Below are 23,381 nucleotides of genomic sequence, written 5' to 3'. Positions count from 1 at the left end.
AGCGAGTAGATTAGAGCACCCGTTACAATGTGTGTCTGCAGTCTCTTGGTACCATTCGACAGTTGTGATGGAGGATGGTACAAAAATAGAAGGAACATTAATGCTCGGCCAAGATGATATAATATTGTTGGTGGTTAGGAGTTCCTAACCTTGGGTTAATAAACACTAAAGCATCAACCTTCTTGGCTGCTGCAATGGGAGTTGACCATAAAAACTCCCATATGAGTTTTAGGTGGGTGAAGCATGGGCTTAAAATGAACATGAAAACAAGTTTTACAGGACAGGTGGAAGGGGTGTTAGGTGAATGCAAGTGGTTGGTGGTGTAAAGATTTCTAACTTGATGCTACTTGTCACCAGGTGGTAATACAGCTCCTAAAGCTAAAAGGAGACTTAAATCTAGTTCTGATATAGATGTAGGTGTTCTACTGATTTGATTACGTACTAGTTGCATGTTAGGCAGCTTAGGTAGGGTCAGCATATAAGGCATTTTCTTAATGCAGACTTTCATTAGGTGAACCTAGGCTGACACATGAAAAAGTAGGTAGAAGAATGCAGATCTGTAGGAAGCTGGCTCTGTATATACAATACCAAAGTAAAGTTTAGTTTGTACACAATCTGGTGGATCCCCAAAGGCTTACAGATGTAAAAGTAGTTAATACCTTACTCTCTATTTGTGGTAGTGTGGGCGAGCAGTAAGGCTTTATGAGAGGGTAGTGTTAAGCATTTAATGTACACACTCAGGCAAGAAATGTCACACACTCAAAGACTGAACTCAGACTGAACTTTGTATCAAAAATATATCTTTGTTGTATTTTATTTTTGGCTGAATATGAGGAAGAAGGACAGATCTGTTTGCAATGTGGAGGAATCCCCTTTTCTAGCTATTACACATATGGGTTATGGTGCAATACACTATACCTTATGAAGACTACTTTTTGGAACATTTCTTGGTGAGGCGATGAAACTATAGAGGCACCGCAAATCAACGTTCCAATTGACCTTTGCTTCTGTTTCGTCATACTGACTCAACACACCATCCATCCTTGGAGTGTTCTGGGTGATTATAAAAGCTTATACCTGGTTGTTGACTTCTTCCCATGGGGCCACCCTATTACGGTTGGATCCCCTTTTCAAGATATCGATTGGAAGTTCTTTCTGCCACATACAGCTACCTGCCACATACAGCTATCACTTGGTCGCTGATCTTGTCCTGCAGGGCCGCTTCACCATATTTGGACCCCCTCTTCCCAGACATACAGGGGACGTTTTCCTGCCAAACACAGGATTATATCGCGCCTTGTGAAGAGCCACCGACTACTAAAGAACTTTTTCTAACAACTATTTGATGACATCCCTTTTAAAGTGTACCTTTACAAGTGACATATTGTTTGCCCTGAGGAAGTTCCCTATATGGGAATGAAACGCGTTGGCTGGATTGTCTAAACTCAATGAATTTTAAAAGAAGTTATTGAATAAAGAAGTTATTTTTTCTATCTACACTGGTCCATTTGGATTCTTAAGCTGCGCACCCCCATTTGTTGCAAGAAATGTCACACACTCAAAGACTGAACTCAGACTGAACTTTGTATCAAAAATATTTCTTTGTTGTATTTTATTTTTAGAAGCAAACAGATCTTGGTACAGGTAAATAGAAATTTACACTTTTCCAGACAGATTGATCAACAAGCAATCTGGATGAGAACGTTTGTTTCAGGTTTGTGCAAAGATTAACTTTCTGTTGAAATTACTTTTGATTACTTTTTGGATTACTTTTTCTACTCACTGTGATATGCCTAGATATCACACTGGGACAGTTTCTAGATAAAAGGTACGTAAAAAATGTTTTCACAAAACCATAGTTTCTAATGCAAACACCCTTAATACTTCGAAGTTTTTCAGAGGAAAACAGTCAATGCAATCCTAGGGAGAAAAATTACGTTATCGCTGTGCAGGCAAGTAAACAGTCTTTAGGGTTAAGTTTCTGGGGTTAGAACAAGGGTTCCACCAGGGTCAAGGATGCACTCAAAAAGAACCCTCAGAGGCACTAGTGTGGCTGGGTGCAGAGTGCTGAGGCCCAATGTTAGCCTATGGGTCTAGGGGGCCTTCAATTGGTGGCTGCTTTCGGGCAAGCCACAGAGTTTAGGGAGCAAAGCGCATAGGATTAAGCTCAGGGGAAAGGTGGATCCGAGTTAACACACAAGTTGCACCCACATCGGTACAGGGGCAGGCGGGTGCAGAGGGCTGATTTGGCGTTGGGTGCCCTGTTGTTTTCAATGGGAGTTGCCGGTCTTGTATTTTGTCTGCAGGCTCGGTTCAGGAAGTCTTCCGAGTGGAACCAACAGCTGAACAGGTAAGTTGGAGGACTCATGGACGTAGGTGCAACTCAGGTCCTCTTCTCTAGGGCACAGGGCGTCTGGATGCATGGGTGTCTTTTGAGGTCGGATTTCACCTTACTTGGCCACTCGCAGTAGTCTTGCTGCAGAGGCTGCAGGCGAGGTGACGTTAGGGAGTCCTGGAGGGGTCAATTTACGGTGTACTCAGACTCTGGAGCGCTGGGGGACCTCACTGGGAACAGTGGGCCACTTGGACTCGAGCCATAGGCGACGGGTGCAGTGGTGGTTCCAGGCGTCGAGGTTTCTTTAGCCTTCAGCAGGCTCGAGGTCTTTCTTTGGAGATTCTTTTGAACAGAGCTGCTGTTCACAGGAGATTCGGTCTTTGTTGAAAGCAGTCAGTACTCCCAGGGGTTCTGGAGGTCGCTGGCTGCAGGACAAGGCGATTTTTGGTGCAGGACCTCTGGAAACTGCAGACGGGCCAGTAGAGCTGAGGACAAGTCAGTTCTTCTCTGCAGTCTCTTTTGCTGTGCATCTTCTTTCATCCTTCATAGGTTGCCGGAATCTGCATTCTGGGTTTAGGTTTTTCCAGCCTTTCCTCCTGCTGAAAAGGAGGTGAGACAGGAAGGGGGGCCTCCTCCTGATAGTAGGTGAGGCTGGGGGTTGCGTTACAAAGGTGGCAAGGCCTTTTGAAGCTACCCTGCCATAGAAGCCTCTTCCTGTCCTAGGGAAGGTGTTAACACCTTTGCCGAGGAAAGGCTTGCTTTCTGTGCCCTAGGGAGGGAAGGCTTCCACCCCAGAGGTCCTAAAACTTGTCTTGTGGTAGCAGGCTAGTGTCTACCACTCAGGGAACCCACCAGAGGCTTGTTGTTTTTCAGAGGAATCTCTGAGTGCATTGTATAGTACATCCCCCACTTGCATCAGTGTGGGTTAATTATGCTGAGAAGTTTACTACCAAATTTCCCAGAATTCACTAAAGCCATTATGTTGCTGTGGTGTTCGTAATGACAAACTCCCAGACCATATACTCTTTATGCCTTAACTGCACTTACAATGTCTAAGAATAGACTTAGACACTGTAGGGGCACAGTGCTCATGTGATATAGTGCACCCAGCTAGTGGTGTGTCTTATCTATACCATATGCAAATCAATGAGAGAGAGAGAGGAAAAGTTTAGAGGAGCTAGTTAATTCCCCTATATGAATGAATGAATGTAATCAAAAAGGACTGGCTCGTAGTTTGAAGCCTCTAGTTTGTGTATGTGAGAAACCAATAGGTGTCTTAAGAAAACCCTCACCCACCAACCTAGTTTGTTGCATGCTTCATCATCGGGTCCCACCCAAGGTGCCGAGTGCACCCGGGGTGTGCTGCGACGCCTGAACTACTGCGGAGCAGGTTTTTTTTGGGTAGTGTGGTTCAGTGGATGTGGTGGTAAAACTTTCTATAGGGTCCCTTTTATGAATTAATTTTAATAGTGGGCCCTATGACAGGGTTAAAAATAAAGAAATGCAGATATGAGTAGAGCTTTAGGTTTGGACTCAAATATCCTAAGGGTAGGTCTACATGTTTCAGCCAGTCTATTTAATATGCTGGCACTCGTCGGGACCAGTGTGAAAAAGTGTATAAACCGGTCAAGGTTGAGTCTTCCAGACCGGATTGTGTAAAAAGTGCTGGACGCGCTAGGGTGCGGTTAAAAAAGTGGAGGGAAACCAGTTGTTTCCTTCTAATAATCCTTAGCTTGTGCCATAGTGATCTGCAAAGGAAGTAAGACAAAACACAGATACATAAAACATATAGTTCAAACATGAGAAATTCATGCACTCGTGTGTGCCACACGCAGTGTCAGACTTGATCCTTAGTCGATCTATCTATCTATCACCCATGCGTGCATCGTGGTTTTTTATTGAGTTGTGTGCGCTAAGGTGATTATGTCCGCAGCGGCTAATTTGCGGCATGGTGTACAGCTTCAGAAATTGTTAGATGATGCTTATTGTGGTAGATTAGCCATAGACAACATGATTCTCGCATGTATGCAGTGCCTGTAGTCACACGCTGAAAGTAGAAAGTAAAGGGTTACTAGGTAAATTCCCGGGTGCCGTTTTCAGCATATAACGCTTCCCGGTATGTAAGCCCACTTACTTCATCAAGGTCCACCGCACTCTGCATGTGGCACACAAGAGTGCATGAATTTCTCATGTTTAAACAACTGTATGTTTTATGTATCTGTGTTTTTGTTTTTTCTTACTTCCTTTGCACCTTGGGTGGGACCCAATGATGAAGCATGCCACCAACTAGGTTGGTGGGTGAGGGATTTCTTAAGAAACCTATTGGTTTCTCACAAACACAAACTAGAGGCTTCAAACTATGAGCCTTTACCTATACCATAGCAGTTGGTTGCAGGCATGGCACACAGGTATGTGTGTCATGTCAAATCTTCACTTTTCTCTGCACAAAACATACAGCCTGCAATGGTAGTTAGTGTGTGTCAAGGTACAGGATCTCTAAGGGTGGCACAATATGTGCTGCAGCCCTTAGAGGCCTTCCCTGTTCACAGTGCCCTTGGTACCCATGGTACCTTTTGCAAGGGACTTGCATTTGGCCAAAGAGGTGCCAATTGTGGGTATAAAGGTACTTTTGGGAAAGAACACAGGCCCTGGGAACCTTATTGGCAGGGACCCAGGGCGCATCAAATCGAAGTGCATCAGAAATCTGGCAAAAAGTGGGAGAGGGGAAGGCTGCAGCAGAAATCCACTTTCCTACAAGATCTGAAACCCATGAAGTAACCTCAGGTTTTTCTGGTTGATCTTAACTATCGGTATGCCCTATAGATTTTAATAAATCAAAGTCTGTGCTAATTGTAATTCACTGCTGTGCGAGCTCAGATGGAAAATACTTGTCGCATATTACCTGCCTTCCGGTGAAGTTGAACAGCAACGACATAGATGATGTGATGAGGGCTATCTGTTAAAGAAAGGTGGAAATAGCTTGCCCTTCCATGGATAATATACTCAAGAAGAGTGGTGATGATTTAAAAAACACTGCAGCTCAGAATGTGTTAAAACATGCAGGAAGGTTCTGTTGTTTCTACAGTTTTATAAAGGGTGCAAAAAATAAACATTGCCTTAAGTATCTCATTCAGCTTATTACTGTTTATGCAGAAAAACAGCAGAAGAATAAAAAGCTAGATTTCATTTTCGTTTTTAAACTCTTAACTTTAATTATGCTATGTGCCATGCCTTTTCGATCGGGTGCTGGCTCTGGCAGCAGGTTTTGTGGTGTCAGATCTTATGTGTAATAAGTTATTACAGTTGAGCGGCTACACCATGTCTTTATTACAGGTGACTGCAGATGTCACACAAATAGCCTGTAATAGGAAAATTAGGAACAGGCTTTTATACAGTGGTTGCAGAGTCCCATGAATTATATCATCTTTCCCAACTCAGAAAATGGAAGGTGAATCAGCTCTACCAGAATGTGTACTTGTGTTCTTAAGGTTCAACACAGACTTACTACCAAATACTGAACACATATAGAGATAATCGGTGAAGAAAAAGGAAACTGTGCTCGATATGTAGAAACATAAATGATCTGTTTATTATATTTCCAGATAAAGAAAGAGACCAAGGAGAAGGCTGCTGACAGACTGCTCTTTACTTTCCTTACTTTGCTCACTAAACTTATAAAGGATTGTAACATCACTCAATTATCTAACCATCATGACATCATGAAAAAGATATGGTGTAAGTACCTGTAATGTTTACTGTGTGCAGTTTGTTTCGGTTTATTTTATCCAAATGTGTAAATGTACACCTGTCCTTGTGTTTAAAAGAATTATGGTTATTCTTGTAAGGCTAGAACTTACAAAAAAATATTTTAAGAGATCTGCTACACTAGAAGGGACATATAATAGAATCTAAACTTTTGACCTTGAAATGAAACTGTTAAGGCCCCTGACATAAAACAAGTGGACTAGTGGGCAATGAAACATTGTTAAAAGTGTAATCACCACAGGGGTGATTAATTTGAGATGCCATATTTGGAGGTTTATGATGTAATTCTCAATACCAGCCTCACCTACTGTAGCCTGTTATGGGGCTTGAACATCTACACTATGGTTGCTATGTTTGAGGATGCATTTATCCAGGAGGCCATGGGAGTGATTGACACAACTACAATTTGTGTCATTCATTTGAAGCTTGATGGAAGTGACACAGCAGACAATGAACTTTGATGTAATGTTTATTTCACAACTGTCCAAGTTTTGATTAACCAGTATTGGCATTCAGCAACGGTTGCATGTTTAACAACTACACTCTTTAGCCATTCAAAAAGGCATGGCATTGAGCCCTCCTCCTCAAACTGAAGGTCATTGACCTGAAAACGGTGGAGCACCGTTCACTCCATTGCCTGCCTGCACAGAGAGTTGTAGTGTCCCAGATCCAATATGAAAATAGCATTTTTTGTATAGGTCATTTTTTCTTTTAGGAAGGAGAAATGTGTTATTGGTGACAAACACATTGTGATTAACAGTGAGATCTTTCCAGGTCCACTAAGGATCATCTGTTTATTTTTTATAAATGGTTTTTAGTTTTGAAGAATATGTTAAATCTTTATGAACAAGTTAGCACTTAGAGATACAAGAGAATCTTGAGAAACAGCTTATTGCTATTTAATGCTTCAAATGAAAGGAAAATAAGGAGAATGTTTTGTGGCATACTGTATAGATCACTTTAAAGCATTTTGGTATGCAGTGTAATAAGATGTGTATTTTGTTAAATTAAAAAGACATTTGAACTGTTAACGTATAGTATAAACATAAGCAAACTGACAACATGTGTATTCTATGTTCTTAATATATATCCCCGGTGCAGTGAGCCAAACAGGAAGGGGGAGAGTTTGTGACAAAACAAATAGGAAGCCTGATTAGTGCTGTTATGATGTTGATCTGTATTGACAATGAACAAACACTAATCGGTTTAATTGTTTAAAATTAAGGTAATACAATATTTATAAGAACTGTGCTCTGTGTCCTTGATGTATACATAACTGTGCACCAGCTCTTTATTGAGCTAATGTTTCCGCAGACCTCAGGACCTTCCTCCAAGACAACACCATGAACTTGACTTTGTCTACAGCATAGGGAGCTTTTAGTCATGCAATAGGAACATGTTTGTCCTTTTAATCCTCAAACACCTGTTTGCTGCCACATAAGGTGTGGTTAAATAATTCTCAACATTCAGGAAGGGATAATTTCCTACACAGTCCTTAAAGGCATATTTCTCTGTCTGTGTGTTGCAGTGTGTAGCACATATGGAAAGAGGAAGTAACAAGGAGAAATAAAGATATTTCTCCTTATTATGCCTGCCGGGTAGGCTCACCAATTTGGTGCAAAACCAGATTTACAAGACTTTGTAAATCTGTGTTTGCATCAAAGTACATGGATGATTAATGGGAACGCCCATGCTCCACCAATGTAAAGTCTACTGGATGCAACGTAATGTAAGTTAGTGCTGTATACTGCATTGTGTTGCTTTGTATTTACTAAATGGCACAAAGCCACGCAAGGTGATGTTGTGTGGTTTAGAAAATGCTAAAACGTTTTTTTTTTTGTAGGGCTGTACCACTAAAGTGACGTAACCCTAATGCGAAATCATAGTAAATCTGGGGCCATGTATGTCGAAATACATGTAGGCAGACCTGGACATACAAAGTGAGACCAACAGACAGACAGCCACAAGAATATAGACAGCCACAAACAGACTAAGAGACAGGGTAGGCAGCTAGAGGTGCAGAACCCAGAATAACAATCATAAACGGATAGACACAGATGGGTTAGAAAAAATGACAAACAGAGCAGCAGAATCAAAACCAGACATTCAGAAAGACAGACCTAGAGAATTAGAGAAAGGTTGAAAGGCTGCTAAACAGAGAGATGGGCAGACAAACATAGACATGTCTGGTCAGAGAAACACCTTGAGAAAGAGACATACATATACAAATAAATACTCAAGATGATATAGCTTAAAATACATTCAGTTTAACAGTACTCAGTATGATACTCTTAGTATGCTTAGTAAGTTAGTTCCAGAAATCCTGTTCTGGGTCTGTTTGTTGCCTATGCAAGGCTGTGAACTAACAATCATATGTGCACAATTCCCTTCCACTATAGGAATCCATGGCAGCATGCACTGTGATACGCTATTCACACAGAACGGTTACCTCAAAAATAGCAGAAAATGAAGAAATAACAAAAGCATTATTATCAGTGAGTTTATCAAACAGTTAATGAAATCAAGGCCTTGAAACATTCAAAAATACATATTTTGATACTAGTTTCTCTTTTTGCAACCTTGCTTCTTCACATATTCAAGCAAACCACTTCCCGTGCACAGTAGCAATGCAAACAATTAAAACAGGCAGGTTCAGTTCCTATCTAAACAACCAGAGGAGAAGAGCCAGGCATTTAGTAACCCTTGAATTTAATCTCAGCGCTTACCACATACTTAACATTACGCAAGATTATTCTTTGCTGTCCCGTAGTAATGTAAACCACAAAAGTTGCTTACCATATCAAGTTTGTTAGTTCACTACCAACCCCAGTAAGACAAGTTTATTAAATATTTATTGGGTTCCAAAAAGGGGGAACAAACTGACAGAACACATTTTGAAATAGTAAGAGAGAAGGACAACATACACAACAAGCATTTACAATGCAATAGGTCTCACAATTGAGTTTTTGATCTATTGGCATTGAAAATGGCAATACCTTTTATAAAAAATGAAAAGGCATTGTCATTTACAATGCCAAAAGCTAAACCTATTGTATTGCAGAGAATAATTAAACCAAGTGCGGTGTCCCTGAGGCGAGCTCTGTGCTCAGTATGAAAGTAAAAAAATTAAAAAAATTAAAACAGAGCGTGGTGTCCCTTAAGTGGGCGCCGCGCTCAGCATGCAAATACAAAAAAAAAGCACCCGCCATTGTCCCCATCAGTGTCATAAATCAAAATAGTGCTCACCCACTAGATAAAGCCGACCGTGCAACAAGCCAAGTAAAAGGTCCACTTGATATGGGCGTTAACAAATGCAGACAAGGCGGTACTAAGGCTGTACTAATCAGTTTTTTTATGAATCAGAAGCCACTATTTAAGAAGGGCAATGACTCCAAGCCAATGACAAATGTGGACGGAGAGTGGGTGGGGCTGCTAGTGCATAACCTAATATAGAATTCCTCACTCCCCCTAGGCTCAACCTAAAAACTGGTGTGCTTTTAGTAACCATGTTACGGGACAATGGCCATTTGAAATATGTCTCACTACGAAATGAATTTCCTCTATGACTGTTTCAAATGAAACCTTTTTAAACCTCCAGGAAAGTTCTTTGGCTTAAATTTTCATGCCCAATTTAAACTTGGTTCAGCAATATTCCATTAGTTCTTTGATCTCATTCAAGTTTATGCTTCTATGAATTTCACGGATATTCACCCAGTTAAGGTATTGCTCTATAATGTGACGACATACTCAACAGATCTCGAACCTTTGGATGTCGCCCACCTTCCTTCCAGTCAGGATAGGAATACAGGCTTGGCCATGATATCAGAGGACATGCGATCGACAGAGAACTGAAGTGTATTTATCAATGAAAGTCTCATAAATGAAAATCTAATTTCCCTGGTATTGAAAGAGATTTACGGACATGCAGTATACATTAAACTAAAAATTACAATATTTCCAGGCTGTCAATAATGGCCACTGGACTTTATGAAAGTGCAGATTTCTGAAGGATTGTGGCTATCCAGAAATAACTATCCCAGGACACATGCCATAAAATTCAACCTCTTCGTTATAACAATTATAAATGTAGTCGCCATTTGCTTCCATCATCTCTGGCTCGTCAGCATTGCCTGTTCTGTTTAAGCTTGAGAGCAGCTGCTCCTCGTCCTGTCCTATATTATAAAGATTAGATGTTTCTAAAGTTAGGTTTGTTGCTGCTTTTGTCTTATTTGATTGAAAATATGTTTGATATACATTTAACACTGATAGCGGCTCTGCATGAAATAATTAACAAACAAAAGCTAGTGGTGTTCTCCGGTGCAATACAGTTGAGTTTGTAAAAGTTCTGCACAAGGTACTCTTGCACATAAACATTCAGCAGATATTTCCCGGCTCATTGTGTGGTAAACCTAGTCTCGAAGTGCCCAGAAAAACTTAACATTGGTAAAGAGAAAGCAGAACTCTTTCTGGCAAAAAAAAAACTATGCTGATCCCTAATCATTATACAGTAGAAAGTGCTTGTTCCCACCTCATATTGTGTTTTCACTTAGCACCACACATTATACCTGAATACTCACATAAACCTCATCCGGATGAAACCGGACTGCTTGGTACAAGGTAGACCTTTAAAAAGCTAGACCTATAAAAAGCTAGAGGTGAAATAATGACAAGTATTGTTGACTGTTTCAGCTGGAACAGTTGCTACTGGAACTGCAATTTGTTGCACTCTTTCATTTTTATGGTAGGCTTAAAATTAAACATTTAAGCAACATCTGCTAGGTAACATTTCAAAAATCTGGAAGTCTACACAATTTTTGCTTGCTATTGTTACCCTAAAAAATCTAAAAAGAAAGATTTTATTAAAATAAAACCAGCAGCGCTCCATCCTGCTTGCCCATCGTTGACGCAAAGGAACATGCGATTGTCTTTTCATAATATAGTTCAAATGTGAATGGTAACATGACACAGCTTTCGCTCCTGAATTTTAAAGAGCAGGACAATTTTGATAGCCCCAAATTATCCAAAAGCTTCCATTGTCATTCACCAGGGGACTGAATGTCATATTGGATGAGTGTATTGGCTCTGGCTTTTCTCTGTCAAAGCTATTGGATGTGCATAAATGCAATCCCTTCAGCCACCAATCTATTGGACCTCATTTCCACGACTGATTTACATCAACTCCTTTTTAACCTAGAGTGTGCCATAAGATCATCATTATGTTTGTTGAGGCTTGAAAAACAAATAATGCATTTTGCCGTTTGTTTTTAATTAACTTATTAGGTGGTTAATACACTGCTGTTTGAGTGTCTGATTTGTAAGGCGGCTGTGCTCAACAAAAAGCATCACATAAAGTGTTTTTCTTATCTTTACAGGTCATGTCCAGACTCATTTGTGGCATCCTCACAGCTGGGTGTGGCTAACAGCAACCCAGATTTTTGGTTTGTTGTTTGCATGTCAGAAACCAGAAGAGCTTGTTAGTATATGGCAAGCCCAAAGTACTTCCAAAATCAAGATAAACCAGTCCGATTCTTCTGCAACTTCATTCTTAGCAGACAACCTACACAAGAAGGTATGCATTGCATTGTTTGTGCATATTGTGTTTGTCTGTGCCTGGAATTCAGTCCTTACTCACTGCATATGTGCCTATTCGTATTGTGTATCAAAATGTTGTCTGTTCCTTTAAATGCAATCTCCTAGTTTATCACTTGAACTTAGTGGGAAGTTAAGATCGATTTTAACACTTGTTCTGTGTTCAACTGCTCCTGTGTTTCCTTAAGGACAGTTCAGTGATATGTATGTGTGCATTCTCTGGCATACAACCAATTTGCTGATTGCAACAATCTAGTTTTTGCTGTCAAGTATCCCACACATGCTACATTATTTGTGCTAGTGAAAGACATAAGCACTTTTGTATATTTGCTGTTTAGACTGTTCCCAAAATGAGCTCTGAATACCAATTGGAGTGTGCTGAGCACTGCAATCAGTTGCACCGAATTCTATGAAACAGTGGATTTCTGCTCATTTGTAGAAACGTACTAAAAACAACTAAGCCTATAATAATCATTTCGGATAAACAGCAGTAAGTGACTGCAGCTGTCGTGTTTACTTAAATAAATAAAAAACACCTTGGACTTCGAGCTGCTGCCGCCAGGATATCATTTAATGCCATAGGGTGTGCAGCTGCCCTTGACTTGACCAATGGCAAAGGTAGCCATCAGAAAAGAAAGGATATATGGTCTTTTAACCCAAGAAGATGCACAGAACCACCATTTCCTGGTCTGTTGTGTAAAACGTTGTTATTAATCAGAGATGCGTTTTTCTTTCATAAAGCCTGTACTTTGGATGTTTTCTTAACAACTGGAGCTACAGTTTTTAGCCCCCTCCCCCGTTTCCGAGCATATTTCTACCACTAAAGCAGATTGAGTCCATTGTTTGTCTCGTAGTAGTATCGTATCATGGCATGCTATGACTGTTTTAGGTTAATGTCCTTGTGTATGGCGCTTCCTCTGGATGTGTATATGCCAGTCCAGTGGTCCCATCTCTCATCAGAGAAAATAGGCAGAATAAATCTTCAAATTAAACTTATATTTTCTCTCTGTTTACTTGATTTTTGTAAAAGAACCTACCTCTTTCTGGCGACCGTTTACACGCAAGTTATTAGGGTCATGATCAACGATTGTCCATTTCAGCGTAAAATCGTTGTGGCCCATTGCTGTCACATCTACTAGTTGATGCAGCCTTTCACTCGAATTCACATCTGACAAAGTTTCCGGAGCATGTTGTTTACCAGTCTGTAGTCTAGAGCACGTGCAATCAAGAGGGACTTACCATCTTCCCCAGCCTTACTAGCTCCGCTGTGATTTTTGCATATCTTTGACGCTGTTGGGGGAGAGAATATTTCATTACCATGATAAGCGCATCTGTAAGTAAAGTGTGATTTACATTGCTAAATAACGTGTACTTATTAATCAAGTAATTTGTGGTAGGTGACTGCATTTATCCATAATGAGCAGTACCTGAGTTAACATATTGTATAACTTAAGTTAGCCTTATAATTATACCGTCTTGAATGTCGACTTTTACACCTGAAAGGCTAAAAAGCCTGCACATTTCATAGTAGTTTGTTTTGCAAGTTATGTGTTTTTCCATTGCAGATTCTGTGTATTTTCAAATGGCTTTTCTTAGTTAGTGAATAGTTGTCTATCAATTAGATGACTGCTAGTGAGGTTCTCATTAAAGAAGATGCCAATTTGGGAGAGCGACTCGTTGGAAGAGATGACTGTAGTCAACAATATGTCCAGTGTAACAATTCAAGGACATACCCCAGCACAGACCATTGTTTAGACATGAGAAAGTGGGGGAGTATACCTGCTCAAAGAGTCTGGGGAGAACTGATTGGTTCCTGAGAGTGGGAACAAGCTCAAATGTTGCAATTAGTGTTTCGTTGGAAATATAGTAGTGTGTGTTCCTTAGACTAGGGTTCTCGCACGCTATGGAGAGTCTCTTGCTGACTTTGAACTGAGAAGACCCTTCTCACCTTTGCAGTCCATAGCGTGAGTGCAAAGGCTTCATGTCCAAGCATTGTTATTTTCTTGTTTAGAGACCTTTAGTTGGTTTGCTGAAGCCGACACCTTACTTAATTTACCTCAACTAAAAGCTGTTTTCTCAAACCATACCAATTAATTTAGAAAAGGGATTTCCTATATAGAACACACTTTCTGGATAGGCTGTTTTCTTTATGTAATTCATGTTAAAGTTCTATTTTTCCTTTTCCTAAAATGTGGAGTCTTGGACCATTTTAATTTGCAATTTATGATGCTTGAATGTCCTTGCATTAATCAAAATGTTGTTAATCCCTTTTGAATGTATTTAACTTGTCGTTTCCAGTGTAGTCTACTGGTTTCACTATTTATGAAAATGTATTTAAATGCTAGCTCCTCAGTTACTCTTCACGTTGACTAACTAAGGCCCATCCGACCAATTGCGGGGTTTGTAAGACCATAGATTAAGATTCAGTAACACCCGCTCCATCACTGTCATGTCACTCTGGACAAAAAAGGTATGGCTTTTAAAAATATTGCTGCTTTACATGATTGACTGCAGCAGCAATGGTGTTTGACTTGGTTTATGTGTGATTTATATTATCTTTCCACCCCAATTTTTACTTTTAAAATTACAACCACTGCACAAACTTCTGAAATAGGTTATTCTCCCTATGGATCGCTTTCGCGATCGTAAACCCTCATGTCTCACATAAGACAAACCTCACTCTAGCCTCTCTATGTCTTTATCATGATGCCGGCGGTTGCGATGTGGGAGAATATGTTAGATTTATTTGTTTTCTGATGTTTTGACATTAAGACTGTACATAGGATATGTGTCTATGATTCCTATATTACGGTGATGGACGTTCTAACATGATATCCTTATAGTGCATCTTATACAAACTTTTATGTCTTCGATTATATGCTTTACCATGTGATCTTACAACCAAACTGCATAAAAATGTTAAAAACTAAGACCGTCCATGAATAACCTATCGCAATTCCAACTGCCACTTAATTTGTAGCCTCATTGCAACTCCCTTGTCTGTTGTAGTTCTTTCTTTTTATTTAATTATTTCATTTACATTCACATTCGTAACTGTGTTTCAACTCATGCCAATTTGTGATTTTCTTTATTTGCATCTATGTTCTTGTTTTTTCTTGAAATTTCAATAACAATTATTTGAAATAAACAAAATTACAATTTAGTTAGTTCGGTAAAAGTGGTATTTTAGCGCCATTTTTCTTTTACCTTTGGAGAAATTGTACTTTTTCTTACTTAGATGTGAAGAAGAAAAATACTTCTGTCAGTAAAAAGTAAGGATATATCGTAGACTAAAGATTGCACCCTTTATTCTCTTCGGTAACTGCACATGTAGGGTGTTGTTGCTAACATGTCTTCTTGGAAGTCAAATAGATCTTTAAAAAATAGCAATTGGCAACCTGGAGCCTTCCCTGTTACATTTGGGTTGGTTCTAACACGTTGTTTTATTTTTACAGATGAAAGAACTTGCAATGGTGTTCTGCCATCAACTGCAGTCTAAATATCTCGATGAGACACTTGGAGAGCAGGTGAGAGTGCTGTCTACTCGATGTGTTCTGGACGACACCACTTCTAAATAGAATATGATTTAAGCTCTGAAAAAACAAACTTTGTATGAGGCATAATTCTTATCAAGCCATCAAACTTTCTTTAAAAAACAAAAATGCAATATACTTAATTTTCCTTTATTGAAAGTGCTCATAGACGAAACAAGTGATACCTTAACAGTACGCTTTATCTCAGACTATAATAATTAATTTATAGAAACATATTTTATTAGTGGAAAAACTGGCTTATATTGTATGCAATGGCGTGCTTGTACTTTAAGCATATTTCAGTCTGAACTATATATTAATGTCTGAGAATCCTCTCTGGAATCGGTATTAAAAAAGTGACCAGTGATCACAATGCTGCCATCCCTGGTAATGTGTTTATTTATATTTTATTTGTTTATAAACAGCCGCATGCCATCTGGGCAGTTTCAGGAGGCATGCCATGTTTAAAAAATCATAATCAAGAAAAAATAATTGCAGATTTTAGTCAAAATATTTTAAACATTTTTCAAATAATAGTTTGTACTTAAAAATATTATAACTACTGCAGACAAGACAAATGCTAATTTCATTCTATGTATTAGTTTTCTCACTTATGAAATTCTACAATCATTCGATAAGGGAAATGCAGAGAACAGTTTGTTGTTTACCTACACCAGCACCCCCTGGTCCTGCACATCATTTTTTTTTTGTTTTATTATATATTTTTATTTGCACATAATTTACAATGTATTTATATACTATTAAGTCCTTCGCCTATGTATGACAATTTGTGTGACAGAGATTCCCTGGCAAAATTCTGCCACTGCTTTTAGTTTTGTTATGCGTCTCCTTACTTTGTTACATATGAATTTATTCACATTTCTTTTTCTTCAAAAGCATTTTTTTTTCACAAGCAATTGGATAAGCCTGCAAAATTAAAAACATAATTTGATATGTAAATTAATTTTACTGTTTTAAACTTTTCAAACTTTTTCCAAAATCGCCAGTTCCTCTAATCAAGGTGTTTTATAAAAAATAAAGGTTTGCACAAAAACTGCATGGATTTAGGTAACCCAGGGTGCATGTGTCCCCTTTATTCCCTAATCAAGTTTTTGTGTATGAGCACATGCACTCACCTGTGTGTTTTCCCAATGGGTCAATGAAGGGAATCAATCAGTTTAATGACTTTGTGAATTGATAACAAATTAGACTACAAAGAAATATAAATATTTGACAACTAAAGTATCCAAACAAACGGTAAACACGTGACTCTTGGTTCATGTTTTTAGGATTAAAAATGGTTGCACATATCGATACATTTTTTTTGGTCCCAAGTGGCAAGAACATCAAAATTATAGGAGAAGACCAGAATAAGCTGTCCAGAGGAAATATAAATTAATTCAGTTGTAATAAATAATTTGATTCAGTAGTTATTGTGACACAGTCTTAGTGTACAAACATGACATTTACTTTATTGAACCTTGGCACACACAAGTGTTGGTAGAGATATTGTGAATTGGTCCATTAGTTCAACGTTGTTCCCTTCATGCAGCAATACCTCAAATGCCAGTAATGCACATTAGGAAGGAGTCATGCTTGTCTTGCATTGTCATCAGAATGGAAAAGGTAAGCCAGGCCCCATTTCAATGAATTACAATGCATGTACTAATTAGGAGTGATACGAGTCAGTCCAGAGTGGACAGGGAGTGACCCATTAAAGATGCAAACAGTGATTTCAGGCCTTATTTAGTGAGGATGCATAAAATACTTGATCGTGTGTTTCCACTATAAATTATTACATTGCTTATTGTCCCATTCTTTCAGGTTATAAAGAATTTACTATTTGTGTCCAAAGTAGTGTATCTTTTGATGCCAGATATGGAAGACAAACTAGATGACAACAAAGAAATCAACTGTGAAACAGATCATAAAGAAATCTCAGGAGATGAGAGTGAAATGGGGGAAGATCAGAAGGAGGATGAGAATGGCGAGCAAGCAGAGGAAGACATAAAACAGGCCACTTTGTTGTGGTTAATGAAAAAACTGTCATTTATGGCCAAAAGGGATGCCGCTTACTCACCGAAAACCACATTAAAGGTTAGCCCGATGTCATATTTGTCTTCATCTAAAAAGAATGAAGGCCAACCACTCCTACGTACCGTTAGATGTCTCTCTTGCTTGTTTCCTGAACTCTGTTGGGCTTTTGAGTTTTTGTTTTGCCAAGTATGTGTTATTACTTTTCTTGTACACACAGCCTTCTTTGCACATTGTTAGCTTGTATATTATTGGAGGAAGTGTAAATTGTGTCCAAAGATGGGAATGAGGAAAAACAAGCTGGACCTGGGTTTCCGGACAGACTGTGTTCACTTGCAATTAGAATCTTACATTTCCTCAGTAACCATCGTGCAGTTACTCACTTGTGTTTTAGTCTAAATGGGTAAACCATTTCACTATCAACATTTGGGGTAATATGATGTAATATACTTTGTACAATGTAGGAAAGTGTTGATTTTTGTGATGTTCACCCCCACTTTTTGCCACTGATACTGATGTTTTTCGATGATGAGTACTTTATCCCTGCTAACCAAGACCCCAGTGCCAGTGCTCTTTCCCTAAAACAAAGAGATGCTTAATTGTTCACCACTTGGCAAGGACTTTAGTACCCCTGTAAGTCCCTAGTGAATTGTACCTCTGGCACCCAGAGCATGTGTACTAAATTGCAGCATGTATTATGGCACACTAAAGGGGCCCACACACAAATTGCATGCAGCCTGCCATTGCGAGATGTGTGAAAGGGTGAAAACCCTTGTGAAAACACGACATGGCACACTACATATCTGATTGAGACTACTAGCCGCAGATTCCTTCATGTAGAATTATCCCCAGGCGTGAGACTGGATCCGGAAACTTTTTTGCCACAGCATACCTGCGTGCCGGGGGCGTGGCGACATAACGCGGCTCCGCCCGGGCGTCCGCGTACGTGACATCAGCGAGGTCACATAGGACCCGCCCCGGCACACCTACGTACGTTTTTTCATTCTACGATCCTTGCTACGGGCCTGTCAGGGCCCTGTTTTTCTTCCATTTCTTTTGGTGGAACAGTGTGCTAATGCCTTCGGGTTTTAAAACTTGCACGTCTTGTGGGCATCTTATGTCGGCGACGGACACTCACCTCATTTGTATGTGGTGTTTGGGGGAGGGTCATGGCACCACAGATTGTACGGCGTGCCAACAGTTGAAGCCGAAGTCGTGGCGGGAGCGCCGGATAAAACTTCTCTCGGCGCGTCTCTCCAGGTCGACACCCTCCCCTCGGTCTGCTTCGGCGGACGGCTTCAGATACAGCCGTGGTCATCGTCCTCACCCTTCTCTGATGTCACGTGAGCGTCGCTCCCCAGTGGGTAAGTGTCACAGTTTGTCCCCGGGGGCTAGTTTCCGGCCTGCTGGGGGCATGGACTCTCCACGGGTGATGTGGCCCGCGTGTCGTCCTATCCACCGTTTCCCGATGTTGGGGCGTCGAGAGTCCAAATGGAGACATACACGGTGGCTTTGCAGGCCTCGCTGGCGTCTCCTCCTCCTTCCCCTCCTGGGGTGTCGGCGGATCCCTCGCTCTGCGCAGGGACCTCTGCAGCGCCACCAGTGGCTCTGCCCTGGCGCCAACTGGTTCGGATCCAGGCTGGAGGATGTGGTACTGTTTGGGTGCGACTTCCCTGGGGCACCTCCTTCAGGCCACGGCGTCTCTGCCTCGCCGCAAACTCCCACAGAGGTCACCGGGGCTCGGGTCGCATCCCCGAGCCCCTCTCGGTCCTTTGACAAGGTGGTCCTGTCTAAGGCCGAGGTGATGCCGCTACAGCGCCAGCAGCAGCTGGACCGTGTGGAGCCACAGGGGTCGGTGGACCCTCCTCGTCCCGCTCCGGGTTGCGGCCGAGGGAAGACACCTCGTCCCTCTCCGGGCCCCTCTCGTCCCTCCCCACAGGCGGCTGGCTCGTCGGAGGGCTCGTCGGAGGTTAATTCGTCCCTGGCGCCGCCACATGGGTTGCCGAGCGATCTTCGCCTCATTCTGGGCCGCGGCTGGCAGAAGGCTTCGTGCCACTCCCCAGGGCCGTCTCGTTCCCCCACGCAGGTCGCTGCCTCGGCGGGGGTTGGGTCGGCGACACTCTGGCGCTGCCCCCGCTCCAGCTCTAGTCCGGTCTCCGCTCCGGTCCCCGGTGCAGGGTGACTTGGAGGTACCTTGTCCGGTGACGCCGGCTGGTGCAGATGTCCTACCTCAAGCAGCGGACTCTATGGCTCCGCGCAGGGGTCGTACAGTGGATTCGTCTTCGGACGCTCCTTCTTCTCCGGAGGAAGGCTGTATATTGGTGTCATCCTCCCCGGAGACTGGTCGCCGTGTGGTGTCTTTTTCACCGGCGTCGAAGGGCGGCTCCCCATCCTTCCTGAGGCAGAGGTGTTCGTCGGAAGAGCGGCCGGTCCCTCATTCTTAAGCTCCATCTGACTTCCAGGTCTGGCCCTTTCCCGTCCCGCTTGGCCTCGGGGATGGCCGCCTTAGTTTGCAGCCGTCGCCCACGGAGGAGCTGCTTTCTCCACCGCGGGGCCCTACGGAGGCGAGTGCGGCCTTCGCTCACGCGGTGTCCGTGGTTATGGGCATTCTGCGCATGGGTGACCCGGTGGCTCACTTTCCGGCGGACCATCTATTGGAGGTACTCCACCAGGGCTCTGGTGGGAGGGAAATCTTACTTCCCTTTGAAAGTTCGCTCCTTTCTTCCTTGATGGGGGCTTGGAGGCGTCCTGCCTCGGGGGACCCGGTGCCTCAGCATCTTCTGCACCGGCACCTCCCGGCGCCGCATGACTCTAAGTGCCTTTCCCTTCACCCCTCAGCCGCCAGCCCCCTTTTGTGGACTACTTTTCCCTCCCTGCCGCCACTGTTGACTCCGCTGTCCCGAGAGGCCTGCTGGCTGGACTCTTGGGGACGCAGCATGTTCGCCTCAACCAGCGCGGCTCTGCGGGCCCTTAACACCTTGTGTGTGCTGGCTAGGGCCTCCTCTTGTTTCTGGGACTCGGCTGAGTCTCTGGGATCTGCAGCGTCCCAGGAGTCTGGCCTGGTGGACTTATGGCGTCATGCATTGGATGGCTGGGAGCTTGCTGCGTTTATTCTCCGCTCTGGACATCTCAGAGGTGCTGGGCCGGGCCATGGCTTCCTCAGTCGCTCTCCGGCGCCATGCTTGGCTTCGGGACGGAGTATTCCCTGAGAATATTCGGGAGCGACTCATCGACCTTCCGTTTGATGGCAGCCTGTTGTCTCATGCCCCGGCCGACACCGCCATCCAAAGGCTCTTGGCAGGGCTCCGTCGTCCTCCTCCTCTGCTCCCTCCTCAGTGACTTCTGAGTTGGGTTGATTCTGGGCCTTCTTAGGCCAGCTGTTTTGGCTGTGCAGTGTGTTTTCTTGCAGTTTACGTCCTTCCTTGGGACTTTGGCATTGTTGGCTGCTGGATGGCCCTTGTGTTGATTGTGTGTGGGTTCTGCAGGAGGTGTTGCGCAGACTTGGCCCTGAGATTGGGCCTTCTGCTTTGCTTGGGCTGCTTGTCAAGCCTTCAGCGGGGGTGTTTTTTTCCCATGGCTCTTTTGTTTTTTCCTCTGCTGCGGAAGTTCTTCCAAGGAGGGTTCCTATATGTTCTGACTTAACGTACCCTATGTAGTGTAGTGGTAGCTGTTATATGGCTTGCGCTCTGCTAGAGGGTTCTGGTCGCCTTCGGGTGCCTGTTCTCCATGGCGTTTAGGTAGGTTTGCTTTTGCTTCCTGAGGTCGTGTGCGCGGCCACTCGTAGTGGTGGCCCGGGCATCTCCTCCTCCTGTCCTGAGGTCTGGGATGATCCTGTGTTCTCCCTTGCCAGGTGTTGCCTACTCGTCCTTCCTGGGGCCTCGGGCTGTTCTTCTTGCTTCTGGCTTTGACTGATGGCGCTGTTCTGGCTGGCAGGCTGCTCTCTGTCTGAAGTGGGTTTGCCTTCTTTTCCCTAGTTTTCTTGGGCCCTCTAGGCTTCTTCTTCTTCCGCTTTCCTGTCTTGGCATTGGGCAGAAGCTATGTTGCCTTGTGGGGGGGAGTGGGGTGCTTCGATCTCTCAGTCCTTGCCCTTGGTTCCTCTGCTGTGAGTGTACAGGCCTCTTCAGCCTTCTTTTCCTCCTGCATCCCCTTGGGTTCGGTGGGGTTCTGCTTGTGGGGGTTTCCTTGGCCTGGCAGGGGTGAGGTTCTACCTGGTCCACAGAGCTTGTCCCCTGTGGGGCCCTCTGTTCTGCATTGGCTGGTGGGGTCCTTTCGCAGACCCTCCTTCCCAGTGGGTATTGCTGGGGTATCTATTCTGCGTGAAGGAATCTGCGACTAGTAGTCTCTATCAGATGTACGAGTTACTTACCTTCGGTAACGATGTATCTGGTAGAGACGATTCTAGCTGCAGATTGCTTCACGGCCCACCCTGTCTCCCCTATTCTGCGAGAACCCTTGGATTGGTCTTCGGTACTTGCCTCCTGGTGGGGGGCTGGCTGTCCTGTGCGTGCCTTCCTTGTTCTTGACGGGTGACTCAGTCTGGGGCGGTTCATTTCTCCCTTGGTTCTTTGGAGGATGGGGTTCTGGTGCTCTGTTGCCCTGCTGCTCTGGCTACTCCAGGTTTTGGGGGGATCGCTTTCTATCCCTATCCTCCCTCCCCTTCCTTACATTGCTGTCCTCTGCTTAAAGGTCATCTGGCCAGGTCTTGCCCTTGTCCCTTGTGGGTGGTTGCCCTCTAGGTTGGGGTGGCTTGGAAGTTTGTTGTCCCTGTCTGTCTTGGGACTGGTCCCATTCCTTGCTCAGGATGGGGGGGTGGGTTTACTGCGCGTGTCATGCGTTTTCGCATGTTCTTTGCCTCCGGGGCACAGGGATGGGAGGCTGTCTATGTGCTGGCAGGGTGACTGCACAGGTTTCTGCTTATTCTTCTTCTTTCTTCTTTCCCTGCCCTTGGGTTCTGCGGTGTTGGCACTACTCTAGTGGTGTTGTTAGTCACCGTTTCTTTCCAATTTTTTGCTCTTCGCACACTGTTCCCATGCTCCCACAGTTTTTTATCTGGGGGTTCCGTATTGTGGTGTGGAAAAGTTCTCCGAAGAAAACTGACGTAGGCGCGCCGGGGCAGGTCTTATGTGACCTCGCTGACGTCACGGAAGCAGACGCCGCCTGGGCGGCGTCGCATGATGTCGCCCCTTCCCCGGCGCGCAGGGATGCTGTGGCAAAAAAAATTCCGGATCCAGTCTCACGTCTGGGGATAATTCTACGTGAAGGAATCTGCGGCTAGAATAGTCTCTACCAGATGCATTGTTACCGAAGGTAAGTAACTCGTACGTCAAAGTACTTCTACATGAGCAGATATGCCCCTATGATGTCTAGCACCATTGCTAAGGCATTGCAAGTGATCAGGCAGCCATCATAAAGATATGTACTGGGCACTGGTCATTATGAGTTACCCAGCTACATAATGGCTGGACTGAAAATGATTGTGTTTGGTACTAACCACCTCGTCTTAATAAATCCTTACTGATGCCAGTAATGAATTTATTATGATATATACAGAAAGGGCACCTTAAAGGTGTCCTCAGAAAACCTACCAGTCTCTTGGTGTGCTCACTGACTGATATCTACTAGCCTGCCACAACAGACAGGTTTCAGACTCCCTGCAGGTAACAGCCAGTGCACTCAGAGGTCAGAAACCATGCCTGTTCCGGGGAAGGTGTTTACACCTCCCCCAGCAGGATGACCCGAGATTTAGCATAACCAGGCCAGAGGCTTAAAAACCTCTGCCGCCTTTTATATGTGACCCCCCGCTTCTCCACCGACCTGCGAATGCCATCCCCTCCCTGAGGTCCATTTGGCACCAGCACAGGCGGAAAAACTAGCCAGTCAGCAGGTGTGATCTCTCCAAGGCTAGTTACACCCCTAAGGTGGGCTTGGCTGCCTGAAATGAACTCGGAAAGTAAGGTTCCGCCATCTTGTTCTTGGTGGAATTAGGAACTCTGGGACAGTTTTATGCCCACTTCCCATAGGAAGTGGTCATAGAGGGAGTGAAGTGACCCCAGAAGTAAGTAGCCGATTGGCTTCAACCTTACACTCTCCTTAACACCCCTAAATTCAGTATTTAGATGGCCCCT

General features: G+C 43.3%; 1 protein-coding gene across 1 annotated transcript in view; it reads left to right on the top strand.

The window, feature by feature from the left end:
- UTP20 (UTP20 small subunit processome component) overlaps positions 1–23,381 on the top strand; it is a 1,051,825-nt gene that overhangs the window by 920,071 nt on the left and 108,373 nt on the right. Inside the window, exons 56-59 of the mRNA XM_085653318.1 lie at positions 5,938–6,070; positions 11,473–11,669; positions 15,145–15,216; positions 17,047–17,319. Coding sequence (XP_085509444.1) covers positions 5,938–6,070; positions 11,473–11,669; positions 15,145–15,216; positions 17,047–17,319 — 675 coding nt within the window. The remainder of the gene's footprint in view (positions 1–5,937; positions 6,071–11,472; positions 11,670–15,144; positions 15,217–17,046; positions 17,320–23,381) is intronic.

This window comes from Triturus cristatus, chromosome 4_1 (genome assembly GCF_964204655.1).
Source record: "Triturus cristatus chromosome 4_1, aTriCri1.1, whole genome shotgun sequence".
Lineage (NCBI taxonomy): Eukaryota > Metazoa > Chordata > Amphibia > Caudata > Salamandridae > Triturus > Triturus cristatus.
This window is presented reverse-complemented; position numbering and strand designations above follow the sequence as displayed.